Source organism: Gadus morhua, chromosome 22 (assembly GCF_902167405.1).
Source record: "Gadus morhua chromosome 22, gadMor3.0, whole genome shotgun sequence".
Taxonomy (NCBI): domain Eukaryota; kingdom Metazoa; phylum Chordata; class Actinopteri; order Gadiformes; family Gadidae; genus Gadus; species Gadus morhua.
Window position 1 is genome coordinate 21,779,049 of NC_044069.1, and position 20,000 is coordinate 21,799,048.

General features: G+C 46.1%; 1 protein-coding gene across 1 annotated transcript in view; it reads left to right on the forward strand.

Annotated features, from left to right (window-relative positions):
* Positions 1-20,000, forward strand: part of gabbr2 (gamma-aminobutyric acid (GABA) B receptor, 2) — a gene marked incomplete in the record, with an annotated part of 189,734 nt that overhangs the window by 104,766 nt on the left and 64,968 nt on the right. Inside the window, 5 exon segments of the mRNA XM_030347822.1 lie at positions 1,615-1,716; positions 7,686-7,751; positions 8,644-8,832; positions 11,213-11,452; positions 17,755-17,815. Coding sequence (XP_030203682.1) covers positions 1,615-1,716; positions 7,686-7,751; positions 8,644-8,832; positions 11,213-11,452; positions 17,755-17,815 — 658 coding nt within the window.

The window sequence follows — 20,000 nt, forward strand, 5'->3', positions numbered from 1 at the left end:
ATTTTAATATATCTGTGTGTGTGTTTGTGTGTGTGTGTGTGTGTGTGTGTGTGTGTGTATGTGTGTGTGTGTGTGTGTGTGTGTGTGTGTGTGTGTGTGTGTGTGTGTGTGTGTGTGTGTGTGTGTGTGTGTGTTTGTGCTTTGTATATACGTTTATTTTTGTACAAAGTTTATCTAGTTAATATATAAAAGTGTTTATGAATGGTAAATTGCATGGAAGTTGTTTCAATGCACTCCCCTTGCATGATTGAGGTACAGTAAATGTGATGCATACACATCTGTCCTTCAGTGTTTCCTTCCTCCTGTTGCTAACCAAAGCACAACTAACACAACATCTCACCTGAGAGCCCCACGGAGCGAGACAGCATCTGCCTGCTCTCACCTCAGAGACTCAGGGCTCTGCAGAGTCATCCAGGCCAGCACACACACACACACCTTCTGTGGCCCCAACAAGCCCCACCGCCCTCCCTGTCAGCCCCTGATTCCCCGCCTGGACTACCACTCTCACCTGAAGTGGGGCTGGGGGGATTAAGACAGAGGTCAAGGAGAGAGGTCAACGCGAGACCTCGGATACTATATATTACAACGTTGACGCTGACAGACGAAATAAGGCTTGACTTACAGTTGGGAAAGCTCCAGGATAAATCATACATGTGTGTGTGTGTGTGTGTGTGTGTGTGTGTGTGTGTGTGTGTGTGTGTGTGTGTGTGTGTGTGTGTGTGTGTGTGTGTGTGGGCGTGTTTGCATGTGTGTGTGTGTGCGTGCGTGCGTGTGTGTGTGTCTGTGTGTGTCAGTTTGTGGCAGCCCTTGAGCTTTCTATCACTACTCGACCTTACTTCTTCTTAAGGCAGGAAAGCCGACAAACTGCCACTGTGGACGTATTACCACCAGACGGGGAGTGTTTCTGGGTTTATTCAAGCATCTGTGAGACATTTCAGCATATTATGGTTGCACGTTTTGGTTCATTGAGTAGCAAATACAGCAGTGCAAGATACACGTGTACATGCCAAAGACACACTGAATACCAATCGTTCTTACCGGTTCAATTCAAGAATAATTATAGAAAAGATGTCCAGTAGAAAAAAATAAATAAAAAATCCATTCACTTCACCCTCCATGTAAACGGTTAACAGCTAATAACATTAGCTAACAACTATTCATTAATGGCTTTCTCTGTAGGGCTTTGACCTGCATCCCTGAGAGAAGGAATGAGAGAGGGGGGCTCATTATGTCAGCCATGCATAGTTTGACAACAATGAAGCCTCCTTAATGCGCAACAGGACCCGAGAGGCTATTTTACTATCCAACAGGCTAATCTATCCACACAAAGTATTAATTGACAATAAAGGACTGTGCAGGGACAGCAACACGTTGCACCAGGCCAGTTCTCTTTTGACCACCATTGTAACATTGAGTGTTTGCTGCCAGGGAGTATAGCTGTGCTGAGACAACATCTTCTTTAAGCTAGCAGGCTAACGAGACGGAGACACGGACCATGGCCGCTTAGCATGTAGGGGGAGGGACTGAGTTTTTGTTTGTTTTATGCTAACACTGACGATTGTCTTACCCTCTGTCACTCTCTCTCTGTCTCTCTCTCTCTTTCCCCTGTTTCAGGTGAGAAACGACCTGACCAATGAGCTGGAGAAGGCAGACATACAGATCGCAGACACAGAGAGTTTCTCCAACGACCCCTGTGTCAACGTCAAGAAGCTCAAGGTAGGCCTAAGTGTCTCAGGGAGGACAATTCAGCGTTAACAAAGGAGAGAAGGAAACAGCCCATGAGGAAAAATTCAATGACCTTGGAACCTATGACCTGAGTCAACACCAGTGTTCAAGAATAATTATTGTTGTCATTCAACTTAAATCAGTCCCAACTTTGAATTGCACAAAAAATCAGCTATAGGGCTACAGACCAAAAGCAAATAATAAACGACTTTAACATTTAAATCCACATTTTGTAACAATTACCATCCACTCCATCCATGATTGGTTAAATAATAACTAGACATCTGACAATCTTCTGAATATCTGCAATTCATAGGGCTAGGGTTCAACATACAACCCTTAAAATTTGATTATTGTTTATCAAACAGGACTCATGCTAACTGTCAATACAAAGCAGTTAGCTGACCAACAAACTGCGACCACACCTATGGTCATTCATAAAAATTCCCTAATTACTTCTGGGAACACTATACTAAGTATTTTCTACTTCCTGCTGTATCTGTGCGTGACTGCCTCTAGCTAATCTTGGGTTAAAATCCATTGACATTTTTATCTGCAATGATTTCCTCCTAAGCTTAAGCCCGGACATGAATTGGTTTAGCGGTAGCTTTCATCTCAGTGCATCTAGCAGGGAGCAGGTCAGTTGTGCATGAGTCTACAGTAACTCTAATGAGGATGCTTCTGGGGCTGGGGCGGTGTGCACAATAACCCCTGATGACCTGTGTTGTCTAATTTGATACACATTCGACAGGGGAAATGCATTGCATACACAATGACGGTGGAACGCACGCACACACAAACACACATTCAAACGTACGAACAGAGACGCACATACACTCATACACAGACAAACTCACACACACACACACACACACACACACACACACACACACACACACACACACACACACACACACACACACACACACACACACACACACACACACACACACACACACACACACGTATAAACAGAGACATGTATTGACTCATACACAGACACACTCAAACACAGACGCACGTATACAAATGCATGCATGCACACGCACGCATACACAGACATGCGATGCTGACACGCACAAACACGCATATACACACACATATACACCCGCGCAATACTGACACGCACACACTCAGACCCACACACACACACATTTACATACATCCATTCACACGTAATTCTGACACACATGCATACACACACACACACATACACAAACAAACACGCATACAAACACAAATAAACAAACACAAACCCAATACATTTCCTCTTCTTTCCATGATTCCATATTTTTTCATGTCTTTCCACGCAACATCCCTGCTTTTCCCTTCAATTTCCTTCCATCTCTACACCTCCCATCTGTACTCCCTATACCCTTCCCCTCTTCCCTGATGCTAACTCCCCCTCTCTCCCTCCTAGTCCCCTACTCTTTTCCCCCATCTTCCCCCTCCTCCTCTTAGAGGGGAGGAGAGAGAGGGATGTAATGATGGAGGTGCAGCAGGCGTGGACGGGATAGATAGAGAGAGAGAGGGAGTCGAGGACGAAGAAACCATCTCATGTGAAAGTGAAAGCAAGATGGGGGCAAGAGCGGGAGAGTTGAAATGCATGAGGAGGAGAGAGAGAGAGAGAGAGAGAGAGAGAGAGAGAGAGAGAGAGAGAGAGAGAGAGAGAGAGAGAGAGAGAGAGAGATGGTGAGAGGGAGAGAAACGGAGGGAAAGGGAGTGATAAGCCGTTGTTCTTACGTGTGTACAGCACACTGCGTGTGCACGGCTGACATTTTAAGCTGACGCCCCTCTGCACTGAGCAGTTCTGCATATGCAAATGACTGCCTTCCCTCCCAGGCCTTCTGAGTGGTGCTGGGAGGCGAGCGGGGGAGAGGGGTCGCTCTCCCAGGGTTAGATCCCAGGAGCCACGGCGACGCAGAGTCGGTTCCGGAGCCTTCACTTTGTCCTTCCTGTCGTCATTATTGTTGTCAGGGTTTGGGTTTAGATGTGGGATGCACTCGGTAGATATGAGGTATATACCAATTAGACAGTACGCACACACACGCACACACACGCACACACACACACACACACACACACACACACACACACACACACACACACACACACACACACACACACACACACACACACACACACACACACACACACACACACACACATTTCAGCTTAAAAAAAACAGACTCACTCACACAATTTTCCAACAACGTTCAAGGTTATAAAAAACACTTTGGTGGCTTTTTCTATAGGCGGAGCAAGGAATCACCTAAGGACAAATTGCGTGGACATTCCCTTTACCACCTGATCCACTCTGGTTGCCCCATTATTGATAGCATCATCAGTCCAGCGGCGGCTGCTTCCCCAGTCTGCAGTGGGGTGACTCCCTCTTCTTCTCTGCTTCCCCCTTCAAACTGATAGAGCACCTCTGTTGGTCCAAATCCCCAAATAGCACGGAGTGATGCAGCAAGGAGGGCTGAACATTGCAAACCTTGGAATCCTCCTTAAAGGCACAGGCCGCCCCAAACCCTGACGTCAACAACACACATATGGACATAACATTTATTTTAAGTTAGTTCGATAAAATGTGATTTTTAAGTTCTCTCTAGTTCTCTCAATCTCTCTCTCTGCCTCTGTCTCTGTCGCTCCGTCTCTGTCTCTCTCGCTCTCATTCTGTCTCTCTCTCTTTCCCTCTCTCTCTCCCTCTCTTCTCTCTCTCTCTCTGTCTCTCCGTCTCTCTCTTTCTCTCTCTGTCTCTCTGCTTTCCCTCTCTGTCTCTTTCTCCCTCTCTCTCTCTTTCTCCCTCTCTCTCTCTCTCTCTCTCTCTCTCTCTCTCTCTCTCTCTCTCTCTCTCTCTCTCTCTCTCTCTCTCTCTCTCTCTCTCTCTCTGTCTACCTCTTACTTTATCTCCAGAATCAGAGTAGTCTGTAAGCCAAAGCCAAAAAGGCAGTTCTGCCCCTGTGTGGATAATCTATAAATGAAGATTTGAATAAATGGACGAGAGTGCCTGCTCAGTCTAATGCTTGTCCCAGCATTAGGTCATACAGGCATGGAATAAGCCTATTGTTTGTTGATGCTCCAATGAGAACAATTTAGAATGCATAACTTTCATGACAGACTTGAATTATCACAGCGAATATCAGAGGAATAAATAGCTATTATACTGCACATCTATCTACAGGGACATGAACTTTGCACATTCGTTTTGTGATTATATGGCCCAGATGGGGGATGGCTGTCTAGTAAAGAATAACACATAAACAATGCCACCACATGCCCATAAAACACGTCAGGTGTGTAGCCATGTTTGTGTATAAAAAACTAAACGCATTACAGTGCGTGTCTAATAAGCTCCAACAATTAAGCTCAAAAGACTCATGAATCGTAAAAATTTGGCCTGACCACGCTTGCACATCATATTATTTGTTACGTTAATCACCATCATATATGTTTTTATTTAGCTACATTCATTTTCATCCTGCTCTAAGATAAACAGCTGCCTATGAACTCACATCGCTTCAATTCATCAGTATTTGACCCAATAGGGGCGCCCCGGGTTCGATCCCTGCCCGTGGCCGTAGCTTCATGTCCGCCCCCCTCTCTTGCATATTCCAGTCTATCCCACTGTATCTTCATGAATAAAAGAAAAATAATTAAAAAAAAGAATCTTTGAAAAAAGAATTCATCACAATACTCTTATCGACCAAACGTACGTGTTAGTAGACAGACGGACGGCCATCTTTTTGTCCGTCGCCTGCTTATCGGTACACATGGTGGAACAGGATGGCTTGGACTGTGATGGGGTGCTACATCAGCCAACTAGGACATCAGTCTGATAGCCTGGAGGCACCGCAGCCCAGAGGACAGCCAGGCTCTGATGGCCTCTCAGAGCATATGGTGAAGACACGGCACCGCCTCAGGGAGGCAGAGTCTCTATCATACTCTACCATGACCAATGTTGTTCATTACATTACACAAATGTCCTCCTATGGGTGCGCTAGCCTAGGACACTATAAATGTATTCTCGTGTCAATGTATTATTTTCTGCTTGTGTTACTGGCTAAAATCAGGTCATAAACTGAAGGATTTCATCTTTAATTGGTAAAAGGGGGTCATTTAAAATGTGAAGCTTACGTTGTAAACTGTCATATTTAACCGTTCCATAACTTAATCTGCTGGAATCTATGCAAAAAAAGGCAATATCTTTGTCAGTGCAGAAAGTAAGAGAGGTGAAACAATCTAATCCGTCCCAAAAATGTATTAGTACCAGTTGTGCTGTGAATGCTATGCTGTTCGATACAGCACTACATAAGGGTACAGTGTAGCAGCCATACTATCCACCAGGTGTAGCGTGTTGTAAAGAACTACCACCACATGCTTCCCGTCTCCTTGCTTCAGTCTCGCTGGACTCCTGTCCTAATGTTCTGCATGACACTACAGCCGCACCAAAGGCTGTTGGAAAAATAATCATTAGATGTTTTTAATGGATGACTTTAATAAATCGCCCACTGCACACCACTCCCCTCCATAAGTCAATAAAATACACTCAGTTGATACAGGGTGTCATACAGACAGAACAAGCCATCAATATTCAACCCCAGTTTTGATGGGCAGTTATTCACCCTGTGACATGATTGCTATTGGGCTTGAGTGGCACAACTATCACCGGGACTCCGTTGGCTCTCCGACTCCCCGCTGACCTAGTGAATCCCCTCTTGATTGTCTGCTCCTGGCCACCGTACATCCAGCACTCAGTCAAAACTTGAGCCTTGGTAGGATGTGGTTCCACATGATGTCATTAGGATGGATAGGCTGGAAAAACTTCTCACTCGTCTTGCACACATCGCCCCTAGCCCTCTGCTGGTATGTAGATTCATCAAACCCATGTCAGGTTTATTGAGTTAGCCTTGTGTGTGTGTGTGTGTGTGTGTGTGTGTGTGTGTGTGTGTGTGTGTGTGTGTGTGTGTGTGTGTGTGTGTGTGTGTGTGTGTGTGGGTGTGTGTGTGTGTGTGTGTGTGTGTGTGTGTGTGTGTGTCTGTTTGTGCGTGTGCGTGTGTGCGTGCGTCGGTGCACGCATGCACGAATTCCAAACCTACATCAAATAGGTTTAGAAGACGTGTAACTCATCATTGTGATAGCAGACCATCACTGAACCTATCACGACAGATTTGCCTCCTCGAAATAATGTGTTTGGAAACATCTCAATCTGATTAATTTAACAAACATGATTACGAACGTTATCACAGCATGCAAAGAGACCTGTGCGCACTCCATTTCCTGTTCACAGGGAACGCTTGCTAGCTGACAGTAATGTCTCTGTTGTTATGGATTAACAGTATGGTGATCCCATATGGCCTCAGCCTCTAAGAAGACTGCAAGTCTAATGGCTGGAGCTTATGGCATCATGTGTAGTGTGTGGTTTCAGGTGACTCCAGAAGGGTTATGCATGAGAGCCTAAGGCCTGTCTACCTGTCTTGCAGGTGTTTTATCATCAAGCATAGTCGAAGAGCCATCCATCCATATTGAAGAGGAACACTCTTGTAATGGCTTTATTGTCTAAACCTGAACTTCCACACTAGCTGCATTGTGGACCAAAGGCATTCCTAAATTCAGAATTGCTCTTAAAAGGCTTGGCAGCGTTAGCGATTGGAAATTAAATGTGGAGGGAAACAGCTGGCCATGTTTTTATTGGTGCAGAATCATGTTTATATCAGTGTACAGTGTTTAAGTGGTTTTTGCTGCTTCTGTCTAAAAGCAAATCCAAAATGGCAACCTTTTTTAATGATCACATCACAGGACCCTCCCAGGGAGTCCTAAAGCTGTCCTGAAACATGACTGCCAGTGGTTTGGTTTGCCGCAGCTCTGCCTTTCAGTCACTACGTAGCGGTTACGACTTCATAAACACATGTTATTCAGGGACCTTGACTCTGTTTCTGTTTCTTTTTTTCTGTTTCCAGGACAACGACGTGAGAATCATCATCGGCCAATTTGACGAGAATCTGGCCTCCAAAGTCTTCTGCTGCGTAAGTCCCCAGAGCGCACGGCGAGAGATACTCAGTCACCAACATGCACACACTGTGGTCGGGGAGGGCGTTGACACCGTCCACATGTGTCTTACCAGACACCGTGATGTATCCCCCCTCCTTTACATACACAATATTAATGATTCCTGCTGAACTGATGAACCTGACATGTAATATGTCTCCGGGTTGTTCTAGAGACAGCTGACGCAGGTGGGATTCAATATGTGGGCATTAGGAGAGGGATGGACGGGAGTAAGTGATGGATACTGGATACGGTTGTCATCGAAATGATAGTACGATTCATTGATATCACCGGACGTGTTGAGTGATGAGTTAAAGGGAGATGGAAAAATATATGTTGCTCTAATTCTTGTTGGTTCTTTGCGGTTGTGAAATTTAGACTACAACTGGGCTGAGAAAGAAAATAAACAAACAAATTATCCTTTATCCAAGGTTATGCAATACTGGCAGCAATCTTAAAGTAATGGGCTGGGTTTCTAGCTATAAATAGACAGAGCTTACTCCAAATAAAGCTGAGCTTTTTGAAGTTCTTTACTTCTTATGCCCCTTTGAGATCCGAGAGGGTTGTCACCAGAAGACTAAGCAAGCTCTTTATTACTACCAACTTCTTTTTTTGTATCTTCTGTATCTCCTTCCAACTGTCTTTCAACTGCTGTGTGGAGTTTGTGTGTGTGTGTGTGTGTGTGTGTGTGTGCGTGTGTGTGTGTGTGTGTGTGTGAATATGGCCGCGTGCGTGTTGGATTGTGCATTCCAGCTGCTTGTTCACATGGAAATACACGCTTGCATAGAATCTGGAACTTGAGGGGTTAATCCTTCAATACTGATGCATTGCTCACCGACTGCTTCTCCCCACCCACTCCCTTCCACCCAGGCCTTCAACCTGAACATGTTTGGCAGCAAGTACCAGTGGATCATCCCGGGCTGGTACCAGGGGAACTGGTGGGAGCAGGCCAACAGCACCAACTGCACCACCAGCAAGCTGCTCACTGCCATGGAGGGCTACATCGCCGTGGACTTTGAGCCCCTTAGCGCTCGCCAGATCAAGGGCATCTCTGGCCGGGTGAGTCCCTGTCGATGGTCGACACACTGGGCCCTATTTTAACGGTCTGAAACGCAAGTGAGAGGCGCCAAGCGCAAGTAGCTTTGAGGGCAGTTCTATTGCGATGTTGCTATTTTACCGGCGCATAAATGACTCTTGCTCGTGGCTCAAAACTAAAAAGGGTTGGTCTGAAGTAGCCTAATTAGCCATAGGTGGGGTTTGGGCGTAACGTGCAATAAACCAATGAGAGCGTCAGCTCCCATCCCCTTTAAGAATCTCTGAATCTGACGAGCTGATATTTTGGCAGCGCGTTTGCAGTCTCCGATGAGACAGATGCATGACTGCATGAATTGCAAACTTGCAATGGCTCAGTTTATGGCCAAATTCACACATGGAAACTTTAGAAACACTGAGTCCTCAAATAAATTTCGGCAAAGAAAATGTAACACACACATGATATGCGGTAACTATGGTTCTATTTAATTATATATGCAGCAGTACATTAACAAACATAGTTTCTTACCAGTATTGTATGCATTATTATTATCGACTTCTGTTCCTAATATGCATGCGTCCCCCCTTTATATACATTGCCATGGACTGTTTTATGCGTTACATGTTTAGTTTGCGTGTGTTTAAACAGATGGACGCACACACGCGCGCCCGCTTTCATTAATTATTTTACACATACACACACGTTAGCCCGCATTCATTCATTCTTTTTAACACTCACTCGCGGGAAAACAATGTTTTCTCACGATCAAATACTCATCAATCCTAAAAGTTATGAACTTGTACACGATGTTTGTGTGTACGGTGTTTGCAGATGCATTGATTTAAAAGTACAACTTATTACCGCTGTATCAGCTGTTCTTTCCCAAATAATTTAACAAGAATGTGTGGCTAGGTAGATGAGAGAAGCAAAGTGTATGCGCGAGGTGCACAAGCAACATTATGCATGCGCCCTTAAAATAGCATCTGAACAACGCGCCATTGACTTTAAACCAGGTATTTCCTGGTTTGTGGTGCACCTCCTTTCGCCGAACCGCCCCTTGGGGCGCAAGATCATTCCCTAATTTACCGACGCGTGGCGGTGGAGGGAAAAGAACGCTCTGCGCCAGTTGCAAACTAGCAACGACACATGCGTCAGTGTAGAAAGTAAATTGCGCCGGAGGCAAGATAGGGCCCACTATGTTATAGCACTAGCGACTTAAGGAGATAACCAAAAGCTGGGGGCAGAGTGACGCCTTATTTCCTGTTTTGTTTTCTGAAGATATTCTACCGGAGAGAAACTTATTTTACGCAAGTCTAATATATTTGTGGAATAGATGTATTGCTACAGAGGCCAGTCCGTAATGTGAACTTGAAACCTTTGCAGACTTTTTTTTTATTGTTACTAGTGCTGGCCTGGTTTGTGTTTTCAGTTAATAGCCAAATACTTGCTTCAAGATCCCTGCTTCTAGCAACATAATCTGGCCTGACAAATACCAAGCTAAAGAAGTAGAAAAGTCTGATTCATGATACTGATGCTGGCTGTCTCTGGGTCTATTTACACTCTGGATGCTTATATCCAAACTGAATTACAGTTGTTCATGCACATGTCCTCAAAGAGCAGGGGGGAATGAGGTGAACGTGTTTAAGGATGCCTGTAGAAAAGTTAGGCTGCCGACATTGGGCATCAAACCCCGTACCTTTTAGCTGGGAGAGGAGCTAATTCTAACCACTAAATCATACTCTGCCGCATTCTGTCCCCCAGACTTCAAACTTTGTTCAGACAGTTTGATCGCATGCCTTCAGTTGTTTTGTCGCTTTGTTTTGTGTGTCTGTGTGGCAATGGTAATCTATACGTTAACCAGGTTTTATAATTTCAGTTGTGAATTCGACCCGACTGAATAAATAGTTATTGCGTTTCTGCGGCTAAATTTAAGGATATTGCGTAAAACTAGCCACGGAAGGAATACAACTGCTTTGGGGACATGTGAAATGATCTTGCCTGAATTATGAGTTCAATAACTCATGTGACGCAAGCCGCATTGAGTGCACAGTTTGTGAAAGGATTGTCGTTTAGTGAATTGGTTAGGCTTTATTGAAAATTAAGTGGTATGTGAGGCAATTGACGGTCCTGAGCAAGGCATTTTGTAAAATATGTTTGGTCTTTTTCCATTAGTCTTTTCAATATAAAAAGCTATAACATTCGGTTTTCAATCTTCATCAACATTTCTGCATAATTTATAGGAACAAAATAAGTTATTTTTATTATTAAAAAAAAGAGCCTAATTTTTACTCAGGTTGACCTTTTGTTTTAAGTTTACTCAAACATAAATGTGGGTTATCATGAGGTTCAGAGAGCAGTGAGAGGCGGACAGAGTAAGTAACAGGCGTTGTGTGTCTCCCCCCACAGACCCCCAAGGAGTACGAGCGGGAGTACCGCCGCGAGCTCCAGCAGAAGGGCGTGGAGGCCAGCAAGTTCCACGGCTTCGCCTACGACGGCATCTGGGTGATCGCCAAGACCCTGACCCGCGTCATGGAGCTACTGCGCACCAAGCAGCGGCACGAGAACCACAACTTCACCGTGGACGACCGCGAGGTGGGACGCATGGTGCTGGACGTCATGAACGAGACCAACTTCAACGGCGTCACCGTGAGTGGAGGGCGGGGGTCTCATGGGGTTCAGGCCATGATTGGGAACGGTCCCTCTGTTAGATAAAGATACGACAGACACATGCTGAGACACAGAAAGAGACACGATTCTGACATTCACGGACGCGGACCACAAGCGAGACTGAGAGCAATCAAAAGCATGCGCTGAAATGTGAGACTCCAAACCTAGTTCATGTAACAATTGGTGAATCTACTAAAAATAACCTTATCTCATTATCTCCCCCAATCGCTCAAACACAAAGACAAACACACGCACGCACACACACACACACACACACACACACACACACACACACACACACACACACACACACACACACACACACACAGACATCATGTCAGTTCTCTGCTCGCTCCGCAGCGTGTCTTTAGGGGGGAGTTACTGTTAGTGTAGCCACACAAGCATGAATGCCATGTGTGTGTATGCAGGGGGTTCACGCGTCAGGACAACACTCAGAGGCGGGGCTGTTAATTACTCTTCTGCAGGGCCTGGGGGGCCTCGCAGTGCCGAGAAGGTGTGTCAAACATCCTCGTCTCTGTGGGGCCCAGATAGATGTCATTTGAGGCTGCCGATGCACTCCAATGCTTCCTAGATTGATCCTGGTGGCTATGCTAGCTGAAGGATGAGTGTGTGTGTGTGTTTGTGTGTGTGTGTGTGTGTGTGTGTGTGTGTGTGTGTGTGTGTGTGTGTGTGTGTGTGTGTGTGTGTGTGTGTGTGTGTGTGTGTGTGTGGTGTGTGTGGTATGTGCGCGCGCATGTGTGTGTGTGTATGTGTGTGTGTATTTGACATTCCATTATTGGGGAAAATAGACTTTACAACCCATATGCCTGCCCCTGGGTTGAGCAATATATTACATCATTCATCACGTTATTATATAAAGAACTGCCCTCCTATGTTTCAAGTGGAAAGGAAAGAGCTCCAGAAGGTGTTACAACAGCTAGGCCCACGCGCTGGCTGGGACGTTAAAGAGCTGCCTTTTAAATCTTCACCCCCAACACACACACACACCACTGCATCCTAAACAGCTGGAAGGAAGGAGAGGAGGTAGTCAATGGAGTGATAACAAAAGGGAGTATTTTGGGCGTTGTAGATAGTGTGGAACAAGATAACGAGAGGAGAAAACATATCTGGGCGATAGGGAAGGAGCCGGCAAGGGGGGGAGACTAGAGAGAGAGAGAGAGAGAGAGAGAGAGAGAGAGAGAGAGAGAGAGAGAGAGAGAGAGAGAGAGGGAGAGAGAGAGAGGGAGAGGGAGAGATGGAGAGGGAGAGATGGAGAGATAGTGTAAAGTGCAAATACCCACAAAAAAATTACAGTAAATAAATGAAAGAAAATCACAAAGAGATCATAAGGCAGAGGGGAAGGAAGAAAGAAAGAAAGAAAGATAGATGGAAAGAAACAAAGAAAGGAAATTGGTTTGATTTGTTATCACTTGTTCGTGTGCTTGTGCTTGTGTGTGTGTGTGTGTGTGTGTGTGTGTGTGTGTGTGTGTGTGTGTGTGTGTGTGTGTGTGTGTGTGTGTGTGTGTGTGTGTATGTGTGTGTGTGTGTGTGTGTGTGTGTGTGTGTGTGTGTGTGTGTGTGTGTGTGTGTGCGTATGTCTGTGTGCGTGTGCGTGTGTGTGTGCGTGTCCGTGTCCGTGTAAGTGTAAGTGTGCGTGTGCGCTTGTGTGTGTGTGTGTGTGTGTGTGTGTGTGTGTGTGTGTGTGTGTGTGTGTGTGTGTGTGTGTGTGTGTGTGTGTGTGTGTGTGTGTGTGTGTGTGTGAGGTTGCACTGTGCCCATACACCCGCCCGAGGGAGCCTGGAGAACCTGAGAGCTGGCAGGGAGTCCTCCACCTGGATGCTCCGGGGCACAGGGGAGGCTGGAGGGGGACGAGCCCAGCCAGGGGAGAGGGGATGTGGGATGTGGATGGGTCTCTCCCCCCTCCCCGCCCCATGCTTCAGGGATATGAGCGAAGGGAAAGACAGCTGCTTTGTTGAAATCTGCAAACACACACACCATGTGGTGTCCTCTTTATATATACGGTTATTGCTCGGTGTTAATCCTAGTACACAGATGTAGCCTTTTTATTACAGAAAGTACACATATAAAAATAAACCAAGGAGCGCTGGCACACCAGACATAGAGTGACAACGGATTAACTGCAGAGTTGTATCGTTGCTGCATATGGGAAAGCACCTCTTTGTTGAAACCCATTAGGAACCGGTGCACGTTTTGCATGGAGATTTAAATCACTTTAGCCATTCAGAAGTTGAGTCAGAAGTACCTTGCTTCAGGTCCAGTGGGCCGCTGTGGCTGCTGTATCTCTGTAGGGCAACGCTTTTCTCCCATCAATATTCACAAAGGAACAAAAACTAAAATTGCCCAAGGGAGTACATTTAAATGTATTTATCAAAGAAAATTCAATTTTCTCGTTCAGATTCCAGCCCACTGGGAAATAGCCAGTGTGAGTGTACTGAATAATCTTTCATAGGACTGTGGTAAGCAATTATGTGTGGTTTAAGAGAGTGGCATTTATGTTTTTGCAGCATATCTTTGGCACTAAGTCTGAGACAAACCTATTATACCTGTTGTTTTAGAGGATCACATTAAGATGAGATCAAAGGAACTCCTGATAGTACTACACAGACATGGAACACAAGCAAAGAACAAACACACACACACACACACACACACACACACACACACACACACACACACACACACACACACACACACACACACACACACACACACACACACACACACACACACACACACACACACACACACCCAACAAAATGATACAGGTACACTTTTCAGTTTATCTTTATGGAAATGCTAAATTCCTCAAAAGATCGAAAGAGGCAAAGTTAGCAATCATCATGTTTTTGTATTGGTTCCACATTAACTCAGACTCCACGGAGGAGTTAAAATGTATACCTAGTTGTCCTTGTTCATTGCTAGTTTGATTGCATTTTAATGTGTAGGATATACAGACAAACACCAAATGGTATGCATATACAGACACAGACACACACAAACATATATTTCGAGTCAATCACAGGTGCACAAACCTATGTTTGCCCGCACGCATGCACCCACACAAAAGCGTATAAACACACACATACACACACACGTACACACACACACACACACACACACAGACAAACACACACTGGTCCCCGTGTAGCATGATCAGGAGCAGCCACCTCGGTCCCAGGGTGGCGGTTGAAGGACTCCGTGGTATTGATCTGGCTGCTGATGGGGGCTGGCGAGCAAGACAGACATCCCCCAGAGACGTCTCCAGGGCATCTCATTCAACACACACACACACACACACTCACACACACACACACACACACGCACACACACTCAACACCTACGCTGCACTGCACACTCACTTGAGGAGCAAATGGAAAGGGCGGACAAATGGAATAAATGGTCTGTGTGTGTGTGCGTGTGCTTGTGAGACAGATGTGTATGTGTGTGTGTGTGTGTGTGTGTGTGTGTGTGTGTGTGTGTGTGTGTGTGTGTGTGTGTGTGTGTGTGTGTGTGTGTGTGTGTGTTTGTGTGTGTGTGTTTGTGTGTGTGTGTATGTGTAGAAGAGAGAGAGATAGTTGTGTGTGTGTGTGTGTGTGTGTGTGTGTGTGAGTGTATGTGTGTGTGAACAAGTGAACGTGTGAGAGAGAGATTGGTGTGTGTTTTTGTGATGATGATGATCCACATGTGACTGTAGGCTCTGCATCAGAACCATGACAGCCAATCGGATGTCTCACCTGTGGTCCCCAGACAGTGTGAAACCTCACAACGATCACACACACGCACACACACACACACACACACACACACACACACACACGCACACACACACACACACACACACACACACACACACACACACACACACACACACACACACACACACACACACGCACGCACACACACACACACACACACAAACACACACACAAACCCGAAGATGCCCTCCATGTCATTGAGAACTTGAACATGGGCTAAGGCCATTGTAACAAATGACAGCTGCTCCACACAAACCTTGGAGCTACGGTCGAAGCGCTTCTCAAAATGTATCCTCCATGATTCATGCTTTAAGAAAATACTTTCCCAAGATGCAGAGTCCACTTATTCTCAATCACACTCATGTGATTATCAGTTAAATTCATTATGTCCAACCTTGTCTGTCTGTTCATCATTGCGATGAATGGCGTTCTATTAACCAAACCCATCCTTTGTGTTTCACGGTCGGAGTATTACAAGAGACGTCCCGATTGGGCCCCTGGGGTACATTTAGTATCCATCTTGTCAAAATAATGTGGTCGACCAGATTGCCGTGATGTCCTCTGGGCTGGACAGGACCAGGTAGTTGGAATAGGAAATTATTCAAAAGTACGACTATGATTGGTTCGACCAAAAAAGCGAAAAAAACAATTGTAAATTTATGAGACAACATTCACATTCACACAACTCTGTACAGCCAGTTTGAAAACAAAATATTATTTCCTGTAGCTTTTAAAAGGCTGACATTTCTCGGTTGAAAAACAGCCCCATCGGTGGTCCTGGCCTCCCCCCTGGCATCGCTCGTTACCCCCCGGGACGGCCTGGCCCTGTCCACACACACACAGGTGCCAGGGAGGTGGGCCCGGGTCACACAGGGCTCAGGTGTGCTGCATTGTCCCACTTCCACCTGAACAATAATTGCATATTGCGAAAAAGATTGCAAGAAAAAAAGAACCATATGTAACAAAGGGAACTCGTGAGCACTGCCGAGTTCAGACTGACATGGTTGTGTGAAATTATTACCTGAGGGCGCGTTATACAACTACCTGCCACGTCAAGACAAGTGCGCACACACACATGCACGACAGCACACACACACACACACACACACACACACACACACACACACACACACACACACACACACACACACACACTCACTCACTCACACACACACACACACACACCCACACACACACACACACACACACACACACACACACACACACACACACACACACACACACACACACACACAGAGACACACACAGAGACACACACAGACACAGTTCGTATCCCTAACATCTTGTGAATCACCATAAGAATAATCATTTTATGCATATAGGCACAAATGCTTTACTATTCATGCAAGAAGACACACACACACACACACACACACAGACACATACGTAAAAAACACACATGCACACATGCGCAAACTTCAAAGATGCCGCACAAAAGCAGGGACTCAAATAAAGGGGGCGGGTTCCTGCCCTGGCACTTCAAAGCTTGCCATCTTTTGAAACCAAAATTGGCTCTCCAGTCTCTTTTCCCATCTTCCCCCTCAGCTGTGTTTAATCAGCCAATGCAAATACACAGCCTTTCACTCTCTCTCTGTCTCCCTACCTCCCGCCCTCTCCGTCTCTCTCTCTCCTTTTCTCTCTATGTGTGTCTGTCGATCTGCCCTGTGTGAAGTCGGATCTCACCTGTTTTTATGGGCTGCCAGCAATATACAACCTTCGTTAAAATGTTTGCATGACCAGAGGGACGCAGAGCGTGAGAGAGAGAGTGAGGGAAATTAATAATATAAAAGTAATTTAGTGAGACACGCAGCGGCAGAGAAGATTGTGTCGTAGCCAGGAGCTGAACATTTGACCAAATAGAATAGCATTTTCTCTAGATGTCTTGATGGGTAAATAAGCCTTTTAGGAAGGCATTAACTTTAGAAGGGATCAAATATATAACCCACAATACAGGTGCCTGGCTGAAAGGCATTACTTAAGGCATTATAGGTGGGGCGTCTTGCGTAGCACCGAGAGGCTTAGACTCCATCTCCAATAGATTCCAAAATGCCGTCGGACCAAAAGGTTAGGAACCGCAGGGCAACCGACGCACCCTACCCTCGCCCTGCCATCATTAGTAGGCTTGGTGTACAAGGCAAAAACAGATGGATTCTGCCCACTTTAAGTCAGATGAGATGCAATGTCCCAGAAGTCAGACACTACCCTTTGTGTGCCGTCAAAGTTGGTCTGCCACGGTCGGGCTGCTACTAGGTGGTGGAGAAAGCTCCCTTTCATCGTGTGCAAGAGTGTATGATTCAGATCAAACTGCGTCTCCATTAAAATGCTTATTTTTGATGACTGGATGTTATTTTTCTAGGGGGATTGAGGAGAAACTCTTGCCGGTGTGGAATGATGTTCCTAAACGGCAGTGATTATGATTATGTAATGGACAATTGAATGGTGTCTGATGTTTATGTTGATCTTTTCTCCCTCTCTTCCTATCAGGGTCAAGTTATGTTCCGGAACGGGGAGAGGATGGGCACCATCAAATTTAACCAATTTCAAGGTAGGCAGATCACAACCTCCACCTCTTCCCCAAACACCCCCCCCTCCCGGCCCCCCCTTCCCAACAGCACTCCTCATTAAAATCACTGATTTTGCATATTCATCCTTCTCCATTTTGAATGGAGCTGTACGCGGGCCTGGGGAGAGAGCCCAATGTCAGGGCAGCACTGGATCTTCCTCCATTCTGTTCCTCAGCGGAAAGAGAACCACGTAGTTCCACCCTGCAGGGAGATCTACCTGTGCTTTTAGGTTTGGTTCTTTTAAATGTTTTGCCTTGTTTGTCTGCCCTTGGTAGTCCCGGGGCCATTTGATCCACACACACACACACACACACACACACACACACACACACACACACACACACACACACACACACACACACACACACACACACACACACACACACACACACACACACACACAGGCTGTCTCCCACCGGAGGGAAGGAGCAACTGTCGTGTCGCTCTGGATCTAAGGGGAGACCAGAGGGGCCAACCGGTAACCCGGAGATAGCATCTCCATGCTGGGGCTTTCCCCCCTCCACCTCCCCCTAGTCCCACATGCCTTCCTGCAGTGGTGCTGTTCAGCTACACCTTATCTCCCCCACTGCAGAGGTGCGCCTACTGCTGGCTTACATCACAGGCGGTGGGGATAGGGGAGGAGGAGGAGGATGAGGAAGAGGAGGCGGAAGAGGGGATGTTTTCTGTGTTTGTGTGCGTGTGTGTGTGTGTGGGTGTGTGTGTGTGTGTGTGTGTGTGTGTGTGTGTGTGTGTGTGTGTGTGTGTGTGTGTGTGTGTGTGTGTTTGTGTGCGTGTGCGTGTGTGTGGGTGTGGGTGTGTGTGGGTGTGTGTGTGTGTGTGTGTGTGTGTGTGTGCCTGTCAGAAATTGATATATACTATGACTAAGATTGGTTCCTTATTAGTTATTATCATTGATGACACATGGGTATGTACAATTCTGGTTGATATTCCTTGTACAACACACGCTGTGTGTGTGTGTGTGTGTCCGTGTGCCTTTGAATGTGTCATGTATGGGTGCATCAGCGTTTGCATGTTCTTGTATTTGTGCACGTGTTTGTGTGCCTTTGTGGACCTTTTGTGTGTGAGTTTGTGCACGCGTATGTGTGTGTGTGTGTGTGTGTGTGTGTGTGTGTGGGTACCCTCCGAAGCACGCAGGAGTGGCTGGCTTGGCTGAGGGGGGATGGAGGGGGCAGCACCGTGTGAAGGAGCCTGACAGCTGTGGATAAGAGGCAGAGACAACCCTAGGTTGTGTGTCTGTGTGTGTGTGTGTGTGTGAGAGATTTATTTTGTGCTTTTTATTTTCGCGACGCAAGACAGAGAGATACTACTCGCGGTGCTCTTGCCCTGAGCGCTGCCCTCACCTTCAGCAGCCTCTGAGAGATACGCCCGCTGGCCTCCTCACAACCCAGCCACCGCAGTGGGTCCATGTCGTTGTCTTTTGCCACTTTCGCTGTAGGCCTTGTACATCAGAGGGCATCATGGGATATTTGGTCGGCGGTACTCCGCCATTTTGAGAGGACTCAAGATAGTTGTGTAACAGATAATGATCGCACTGGTTTGCCAAGTCTCTCAGTAGTATTTCGTGATGAGTGACTAAACACTCAATGGGAAGCAACAATAGCTACATAATAACTGATCTCCAATGCTCCTATGCTCCCAAACTGGAGGCGCTCATTGCAACTGAGGCTGGGAACCAGTAGGGCGGAGTAAGGACTCAACACCTTCCCCCCCCCCCCAGTGTGTGTGCTCCCCTCGTTCAAGTTGCATGATGTTAGTGCCGGTACACATAAGTGTACACCCATTCATGCAATAACACACACAAACACACACACACACATAAACATTCATGCACCAACACACACACTGAAACACACACAAAGACACACACATACACACACAAACATACATGCACCAACAGACTCACACACACGCACACACACAAGCCTTGGAGCTGTGGTTGACATGGTTCTCAAAATGTAGCCTCCATGGTTAATGCTTTAAAAGAAAATCTTTACAAAGGTTTTAACTTTCGTCCACGTGTGTTAGTCGATGTTGTTTTTTGGATCTTTTGCTATCGGACCAGTGCATCAGAGTGCATCATGGGATATTTTCTGCCATATTCGGAGGACTCAAATCATAATCAACTGCATCTACTGTACTGAGAGC